The sequence below is a fragment of the Limulus polyphemus genome, unplaced genomic scaffold (genome assembly GCF_000517525.1).
Source record: "Limulus polyphemus unplaced genomic scaffold, Limulus_polyphemus-2.1.2 Scaffold3740, whole genome shotgun sequence".
Taxonomy (NCBI): Eukaryota; Metazoa; Arthropoda; class Merostomata; order Xiphosura; family Limulidae; genus Limulus; species Limulus polyphemus.
Genome location: NW_013669350.1, coordinates 4,754 through 14,944, shown reverse-complemented (window position 1 = coordinate 14,944; position 10,191 = coordinate 4,754). Strand labels below are relative to the sequence as shown.

At 29.9% G+C, this 10,191-nt stretch overlaps 1 protein-coding gene across 4 annotated transcripts in view; it reads right to left on the bottom strand.

The window, feature by feature from the left end:
• The window catches only part of LOC106469954 (tubulin--tyrosine ligase-like protein 12), a 33,776-nt gene that overhangs the window by 19,169 nt on the left and 4,416 nt on the right, over window positions 1–10,191 (bottom strand). For 3 of the 4 annotated variants that reach the window (XR_002612949.1, XM_013930474.2, XM_022398518.1), the window contains exons 3-9: window positions 8,622–8,797; window positions 7,797–7,961; window positions 7,331–7,367; window positions 4,684–4,843; window positions 4,134–4,270; window positions 3,387–3,577; window positions 2,990–3,214 (exon numbers count right to left, since the gene is read on the bottom strand). Coding sequence is in view for 3 of the 4 variants with exons in the window: in XM_013930474.2 (XP_013785928.1) it covers window positions 2,990–3,214; window positions 3,387–3,577; window positions 4,134–4,270; window positions 4,684–4,843; window positions 7,331–7,367; window positions 7,797–7,961; window positions 8,622–8,797 (1,091 nt within the window). In the remaining variant the exon portion in view is untranslated. Of the gene's footprint in view, window positions 1–2,989; window positions 3,215–3,386; window positions 3,578–4,133; window positions 4,271–4,683; window positions 4,844–7,330; window positions 7,368–7,796; window positions 7,962–8,621; window positions 8,816–10,191 lie in introns of all 4 variants that reach the window. The other variant, XM_022398517.1, reaches the window with a different exon arrangement.

Sequence of the window (10,191 nt, the reverse complement as noted above, 5' to 3'; positions counted from 1 at the left end):
TTAAATTCGCAATTTTTTTAGTTACCTTGTTTGCTTGATATGGCAGCTAACTTTATACATTGTAATAATAATAAACGTAGCCAGTAGCTGGCTGATACGGTTCATGATGATTTACTGTAGCTATTGACTACTCTATCACATTAGTTCGAGATGTAAAAGTTAAGCTACAGCTGGAGATTGTCATGAAGATTTGTTTGGGATTACAGTGAGCATTTATAGTTTCTGTGTAACTAAATTATCTATATATAATGCATAGCAACTGGCAAACATATGCCCAGACTAAGACACAACCCCCACTAAGCACATATAAAATTTTACTAGTAGAAATGCAGCCTTTTCAAATAAAACATATACACCTAAAACATTGCTTTAAATAAGCTTTCGTGTCTTTTAAAGTAATTATTCTATGAATGTGTGCAATGAAATTTAATATTATGTGTATTAATTTTTTTTTACTCCTTCACTTCATACATAATATAGGAGTTAGCCCCCTAGAGACACCAATCGTACAATGGTCAAAGCATTCAGTATGTACATGTTACAGTCATCTAGTGTGCAACTATTATTGGCTGGTAATTCCTGTTTGACCTTGTACCTAAGTTTTTAAAGGAACACCAAATATTTGCAACAAAGCTAAATTAAGGGGTAATGATGTTTTCAGCTTATGTAAAATATAGAAATAATAAATCGACTTGTAAATACCCTACAACCTTCACACTACCTTGTATAGTACTCTACAAAAGGTTTTGCTGCAATACACCAAGCCATTTTTGCTGTAGGCTGACAAAAGAAAGAATAATAATAATAATATGAATAACTGAGCAGTTTATGACAGATTTTATATTCATTTTAAATATCAGATTGTTTATTTTTTCTGAATTTTTTTAAACATGTATAGCTTTTAGTAATTCAAAGAAAGATTTTGAGTGTGTTTCGGGAACAAGTTTGCTTTCTAAGGTAGTTTTTGCCATGCACTGTATAAGAGTGCTTTGTCAAAACATGATTGATCCCTATTATGAACCACTATCATGGTTTATGATAACCTGCGATTCTCCCAGAAGTTATAAGCTGTTTCAAATGAATGAACCAACTATTCAAAGTTGTTTATTTTTTCCAACCCTTTTTTAAATTTTTCATGCCCTAGACAATAAACCAATTTTCACAAAAAAATGCAGTATTACCTTCCCTGTAGTTGTTCATTGGAATTAATTGGTTTCAGATTTGACTCGGGTAACTCCAAAAGAGAAGAATCCACATAAAATTTCCATCTCTGAGAAAGTTTTTAAACTGAAGTCTTTATAAAAGACCCCTATGTAACTTAAAAAGGTAGGAAAATGTAATGCATTTATTACTTAGTGCAAGTAAAATGTACAAAGATCATCAACCTTAATATTTAAAAACTAGGAAGTCATATAAGGTGGATTTTAGAAAGCAGGCAGCGCAACACAAATAAATTATATGAAATTTCTCATGGGGGCTCCACAAAAACTGATTTGCCCTGCACCCTCCTAGGGCCAGAAAATTTTAATATTTAAAAACTAATAACTTGTACCTTGTTGGCTTTAAAAAATCCCATAATGTGATTTTGTAATACGATCATTTCTAAAGATGTAAAATTTTCAAAATTTTGTTTTGAGTCAATATTTTCAAAAAACATTAAACACCTTCTTTCATTAAATATTTTGTTTTGTTATTGATCAGACAATTCAATTTAATTATCCAATCAGTTTTAGCTTGACTCATATTCATTAACATATTTCATTTGATATTTATCTTACTAATTGCAATATTCATCACCTTCAGCTATAAATCATAAAACACATGGTGAAAACTAACAAACATTTATCAATGACCTACAATCTAACCTTTCACAACAGCATCACCATTACTTTTGTCAGGCTAGGTAACAATATTCTCAGTCAAGATCAAAGATTAATATATATCTAATGTATAGTTTCTTTAGTATAAATAATAATATCTTCTACTTACCTTATAATCTACATTTTTCAAAAAGGATAAAGTTAACAACAATATTTAACAAATAAGAATTTGAGTCACGAATATTTTGCCATCACCCACTGTACTGTTAAAATTTACTAAGCTTACCTGATGTCTTATCATAGAATAAAATCTACATACCTTTCGAACAGATAAAATTTTACACACAAATATTTTCAGGAATGAAAAGAGCTTCTAAAGAAACTAAAAAAAAATTGTCAGATCTGTAGGTTGTTAATAAGTCTTTTTTTCATGGATAGATTCCATTGTTCACCTCCAAGGAGATCTGTCTAGCCACCTTTCCGAGAAACCATAAGTTATTTACTCTATAATGACGTAAGCCAATTATAATCTGCTCTATCCAATAATATTTAAACTTTGCCTGTATCTATTTATCAAAGCTGTGCTTCACTAGTGATTTTTAAGACCACATACTTGACATTATAAAAGGCTGGAATGGAAAAGTCATAATAATAAAACCTCAAAGAGAGAAGGAAAATAATGAGTGAAACCATATATGACTAATTGTGTTCTCAAGGGATGATTGTTTCTTAATAAATATTTAGGATGGGAAGAAAAATTCTAAAGAATTTATAAGTTTGTGAGTTTTAACTTTTTTATCTACTTTGCAAATTATACTAATAAAATGTTAAAAAATGGCAAAACGTTAATTTTAAAATAAATTTTAATTTAAAGATTTTTTTAAGAGTTAAAACCATTTTAATCAGATTTTGAAATATGATATGCAGGTGTGCACAGGTCGTAGTAGGGTTAACGCAGAGCAGTAACACAATCATAACAACATGTCTTCAGAAAAGTCTCTAGTAGAAACTAGTTATGTTATTTTATATAACTTATTTTTATAATACTTTGATTTGAAATGAGGCATACTTCCTACTCCACTGAATGTTTACTATCATGTAGATATATATATATATATATAATATAGGAATCATAACAACATGATAATACTATGTCAATAGAACTCTACCTTACAGCTCTTTGCTGGTAGTAAGAAACAAACTGGGGCACTTCAGTCTTTAAATTATAAGTTGTTGGCAACCATTTAGGCCATGTCTTCAGAGTGTTTGAGTCAACAGTGTTATTCACTGGTGCTGCCCTTCTGCATGTGATGGCAAGTAGATCTTTCACAGTGAGGATGTGCTCAAATGGAAATTGATTGATCATCTTGTGAGGGCTACTAATGCTCAAATCTCTGTAATCAAGCATTAACAGTTTATTAATCTACAATGCCATAAATTTCAAATAAATATAGTTACTTGAATCTTGGCAGTTCATGATTTTGTATCACTAATTTTCTTTTATTTACAAAATAGATTACAAAATAGATAAATAGCTTGCAAATAGATTATTTAAGAAAACTGTACCTGTATTCTTTGAAATGAAAATTATACCACAGAATATCAGCTTCATTTTCATCATGTACTATTTCAAATGCTGGATGGTGTAAATTTTCCCTTATGACACTATACTCAGCATATACTTTTAGTTTTCTTTCTGTTGGAATACCTGGAAAGTCCTGGGTTAGGTCAGGAGTAGTCTCTTTCACTCGACCACTCTATACAGTATGAGAGTTTATAATACAGAAATTATGCATGATGAAAATTAATAATCAGTAAACATAATTGACTAAGCCCCTATACCTTCAAAACCCAAATCTTCATTCATAGTTACTTAACAATCCTACACTTTCAAACCCAAATTTTCTTTCATTCATAGTTCTAAAATACACTTCAAACTAAATTTCAATTTATTCACACTCACTAGTACACAATATTTAATTAGATTCTTAATTATCTAAGAGTATACTACTAATAATCTTAACTCTAACTTTACATATTTCCATACTACATACATTTTTCTAGCATTTAAACCTTGTACTAATTCTGAAAAATGTTCAAGTAGATATTTTTTATGTTTAACCAATGTGACTTGGATTACATAAAAATTATAGAAATAAAGAGTAAAATATAGAATATTTTTTTAAATCATCGATGCTTATATATGCACATACAGTAAAATTATACAAAATAAGCCCTATTGAAGAAATTTAAAGAATCAGTGCATTTATTAACCTTGGATAGTAATAAAGATACAAACAGATGCAGAGTTACCTGTAAAAAATTTTCACTTTGTTCATACCAATTCCAGTTTACATCACTCATATCACATGGTTCCCATGGAATTCTCAGGGCTTTGCGGCTCAAAGCATCAGTGGCTAATCCTTCAATATAGTCTCGAGTCACTTCCCCTAGAAGTAATTTTATAATTATCTTGAAGCTTAAGATCACAAAGAAAAAATTCAATGTTTGTACAGATCATGAAGTCACAGTTTCGTCCAATATTAGAATACTTTTATATCTTATAGCAAGAAAAAGTTAATGAAAGTGATCCATGTTTTTCTAACCATATCTTGATAAAGAAAAAAAACTAAAACTTTCAAAAAACTTTGCACAAAATTAGTTTTATTTACTAAACTACAATTATTAAATACACCAAAATAAAAAAATATGAAAATTCTAAAAAAATTTGGTTTCACGTGTTTAAATCACGTTAGAGAATTGAGATATATGAAATGATTAAAAGCCTGACTTTCAACAGTTTAGCAGCAATGAAAAACTTGTGCATCGATTTTAACATACAAAAAAAGCCAACTGAATGAACCTTGATATTCCACTTGCTTTATCGGAAAGAGAAGCGTAAAAGAAGTCTGTGCTGGAACATCATAAAAAGGTACAGTACGAAAGTTAGGATTGTCAGAGTGCTGGATACGAGATCCAAATTCATCCATTACATACCACAAAGGAGAAGCACTCTCAGCTTCCTGCAAGACAAAAATAATATTGTTTGTACAAGTGAAACATTTTAATTCTATGTATGAATGTATTCAGAAAAAATACTGTAAAACTAATGTAAGAATTAATCTAGTAAATCTAAGACAAGGTCAAATACAGTTCAATCAAGGAAAAATACATGCAAAACCCATGATTTTGGAAGAAAACATTCTACCTACTTACTTCACAAGCAACTGAACATAACTGGTCGTCATACAATATTTTTATGGAATATAAACTTCAAAAATCATTATATTGCTGTAAAATTTATTTTCAATGTTTTAATTTAAATGTTTGCTGGAGGACACATGCTGCTATGATCTGAAAAATTTGTACTGTGAGAAGAAGTTGAGTACGATATAAATACGAGTAAAATAAAGCAGTGAACCAATGAGTAATGAAGGATTTATTGAGTATTTAATAAGCAATTCAGTTCAGTATTAGTAGTGAGAGTTATTGCGTCTATTAACAAGAGAATTCAAGTACGTTTATTTGAGAGTTAGGCAAACCATTGGTCTTATAATACCTGTTAAAACTATAATTATGAATTTAGATCCATAACTTATAAGAAAAGTTATTCAACTTAGCATTATTTTTACCAAATATTCCAAGAGAACTAGCCCAACATTAGAACATGCTACAACAGTTTTAAAAAGTCCGAGGCTAATTGCTATTTTCAGAACGAAGGTAAAAATTCTACTTAATTTCCAAAACGTTTCTTCACTTTTATTTTTACTTCAGAGCCTATAGTTGTCGTAAGAGCTGTAAATATTTCAATACGATATGAAATGCTGTAAACATGCATTACTATCATGTAATATGCATATCACATATGTTCACATGAGATGCACTTGCCTTTATGATTACTCATGTGGTAAATCCACTATTTAATAAAAAATAACTTACCTTCCATGAGTATAACACACAATTAGTGGTATGCAAGTACTTTATATGCTACATGTGGTGACTTTTCTATATCTTAATAAATAGGTTTCAGCATCTGATGTGAAATTTGTAATTGCATTGTAATTACTCAATCTACATTTTAACACAATGTTTATACTAGTTATGTTCTAGTTTCACAAAACAATAAAGATGAGTAAAAAAGTTACAGAAGTACTTACAATTATTTGTAAAACAAATATTTGATATAAAATATGCCCTTATTTCAGGATATAATATATTATTAGTATTCTATCCAACAAGTTTTCTTAGACTGTAGAAGAGATGCAGTAAAAACTCCACAAGGTAAGATAATATAAAATAATAAAAATACTAGACAATATTGCTAGATATTTCAGTTAGCACTTGAAACTTTGATATAATTGGGTGTAAAACATTAGAATTAGCATAAAGTATGATGGCTTAGTCTGTTCTTGAACTGAATTAAATTAGTTTCAGGGAAAACATCTCATCAACAATGCTGGAGAAGGAATAACCAAAAACAGGCTTCTGGTATAAGTGACTGCAGTTCATTGATGTGGTGTATGTAATGACCTTTAAAATAACCCATAGTAAAATAAATACAAATTTCCTGAGGTAGTAAGGGAAAATCCACATGCCATTCTTAGCATGTTCAATATTTGTTCAACTGAAAATGTACATTAAACTACAATAGTAATATTATTTTTCTGTTTTCATTTTTATGTACTGACATTTTCTTATTACCATTATTTATCAAGTTATCACCTAGCCTCTTAAACTTATTCATTTTAAATGAACACAGTTTCATCAGAAGTTCAGAATATCTGTCTCAAAATCTAAAGAGTTAAATAAGACACCAGGAAATTATCATTTAACCTCAGTAAAACCAAATTAACCACAATTAACATTTATTTTTTAAATTTAAAAATATATATACACATTATTTTAGATATAGTAATCTTAGGATTTTTGTTTAGTGTTATATAACCTGTTCCATACTGTCTTAGGCAAGTTTATCTACATTTTGTAATTCAGGGTGTTCTGTGTGAAATATATTGCCAAATGTAATACTCATTTACAGAAGTCTTAAGAAAAATTTAAAACTAGTTGTTAAAAATTTTATGTACATAAATAAATATACATTTTCTTTAAAACAAAAGACATTTTTCATCAGTGACATAGAGCCCTCCTCCACTGGTTCAAGAGCAAGTCTGTGGGGTTATAACACCAAAAATTGAGTTAGAATATTCACATTGACAGAGCATAAACCCATTGTGTAGATTTGTGCTTAATGACAAACAAACAATTGACCTATTCTATCATTTTTACATAAAAGGATAAAGTATTATCTTGGCCTTAAAACAATATCAGTTGAAACCATGTGTGATGCGAGATTAAGCATCAGCTGGAAAAAGATAGTCTGGTGTAAAATATTTAATTTACAATTAAACAAGCATTGCATATAAACATTTTCCAAGAAATGTGCATGTTTTTGAACAACATATTAGAACTGATAATGATATCTTAACAAAACAGATATTATTTGAACTTACAATGTTTGTCCCTCCAAAGCTATATGACTGGTTGTACCTGCAAGTAAATATGTGGTCAGGTAAACAAACAGTAAATACATTCATTAAATTTAAAAAACAACTTGTAATTCTAGAATAAATATTTAACAATCTATATACACAAATATATGTTTTGGTTTTTCAAGTATAATTTCAACTAAATATTGATACAAACACAGTGATAGTGAGACCAAATAAAGTTTCCCTTACACTTTCTTTGTCTCTCCAGTTCAACAAACGCACAATCACTTGCCCATGTATTTTTTTTGTTTTAATCAACTGGTGGCTGATAAAAAGTTTTGAAGACCCATGTGACAGTGAGATAATTAACTAAATAAAAAGCATGTTTCTAATTATGAATCCTTTTTATACTTAAACTAGGAGTACACTGTGAAAGTTAAGTATAACCTCCACTTGTAAAGCCTCATGTAAATCAGTCAGTTGTTACCTCCACATGTTACTCAAAACACTGGTGATCATTTCTTCTCGAGATTTTTCTTCAGTATCAATCTCCATCATAGCAAGCATTCTTTCCAACAGCCCAGGAATTTCTGCTAAATGCTGATGAGCCACACTGATACTGTATGTCCAGGCATGATCAATCAAGTAGATGCTGATGTAAGAACACACAAATGTAAGGATGGGGAAAATAACAGCACAAATTCTGAGAAGTTAAAAGTTCAGTATCATGTCAAAAACTATTATCTGATCCTCAAAAACTAAAGAAATAAAAACTACATTTTCATCCACATGAAAATGTTGATACTAATAAAATAATGCATTACACTCATTATATGTAGAATAACAAATCTCACAATATTTCACTGTTCTCAAATAAAAAAAGATCAATTATTAATAAGCAGTAGCTCTTGGAAACTAAACAGTTTAAAAAGAAATCTGCACAGAGTGCATGCCTCCAACTGGACATTTTTTATGTATATTAAGTAATTGTTGATATGAAACTAAAATAAAAAAATGCTTAATTCCTTAAGTTAAAAATATCATGAAACATTGATAATTTGTCTGAGCTAAACAAAGTCAAATATCCAGAATGACAAATATAATTACAGGAGATAAATTTTAAAGAAGTTACTGGTGATAACCTTATTGTTTTAAAAATTCTAAGCCTTTTTCTTTTTTTTTCAGTAAGTTAACTCCTCAAAGTTCTTGAAATAAAATCAGGTCCTATGTGAAAAATGGTTCTATAATTAATACATAAAATTATGGAATTAAAAATGAATACTTTTCTCTAAGAAAAAACACCTATACTTACTGTTGTGGATCCTGTGGATCAACACCTTCTTTTCTAATTACAATAACTTTCCATAGAGGGAGATGACATCTGTCAGTATTTTCATTTTTCGTGTTGGAGTTATCACTGTCATGCTTGTTCTCTTCTTCACTGTTGTTAGAATTCACTTCTTCAGATTCATCATCACTATACTCAAGCTGACAAAAGTAGAGTACCTAATTTTCTTTCTCATATAGCATAATGTATTCCACATAACACTAATTTCCAATCAAATAAATAGATATAAGCCAAAAAAATAGGGATCTAAAAATGCTTTACTATGGGATATAGAAGATATGCATGTGACATCATGCACTGGGCCAGCTTTGTTTATTTGACCATATTGGATGTAAAAATGAACTGGTTACATGCTCAGAACCGAGTCATGTAATAATGCCAATTGTTTGTGTTGCTGTTTCCTTTCCTGTGTAATGTGAGGCACTGAAAACTAGGTAATTGAAAATATCTGGGTATTCTACATCGGGAATGTCTACAACTGTGTCTCCATTTGTTAACATGACTAATGAATCGGCATCTAAATTTGTGGTCATTGCCAGGGAAATAGATACAGGTCTATCATAGCAATTCCAAACTGCTGACATTTTTCCTTTTACTAATATTTAGATGGTTCACCTAAACCCTTTGTCAAAATGCTAAATGCAAAGTTTTCCTGTACAGAATGTAATATTAGAGTTGAGAAAGTGGTCATGTTTACGTCCAAAATGGCAGATAACAAAACTAGTTCCACTTTCAGTGATGTGACTGCATATCCTTTATAGGTTGTTCTTCCCCGACTCTGACCAAATTAATTACAAAGAAAGAGACAGTACTAAAATATACAATTAAAATCTTTTATTTCACTAAATATAATAGTGACAAATATAAAAAAGATACAGGCAAGTGTTTGTGGAACAGGAGAGAGAGAAAGTATAAGAGAAACTTTATTTGTCTTCAACAAGAACTTGCAAATGTCTAACACAAAACTTAAAATGTTTAAGAAACTACCAAATAATGCAACATTTTCATCCACTTAACAGTAAACTATATCAATGGTGCTTCATTTCAGTGACTAAAAGTAGGTATATTTTTTGGAAATAATAATATAACAAGTCCCTCAGGAGCCAAGGGGTATCTTTACACTACAAATTGCTGGATATTAAAAGAAAGTTCAATCGAGAAACTACCAAAGAGCATGGTTTTGGATGTATCTTTTTGAGACAAGTTTTTGTTTGTTAATTGATGACTTTTTAAGTGAAATACAGCATCCTCAATTCTCCATACTAGCTAGTACTAAGGTCTACTCACTGGAAGTAAATTTAGTATATATCAATAAAGTTATATTCTCAGCATCATTAATTAAGAAATTGCCAACCTTTCATGCTTCTGCTATCACCTTTTTATGTTTAGCTTTCAATTGAGATACAAATGATTTCACCTGCGATTCAGTAGGGAAGGTCAAAGCACCACGACAGTCAGCAGAAGGATGAGTAGACAGGAACACTTTGAAAGCATAATATTGTATTTGACTTGCTGCACAATATCTACCAAGGTG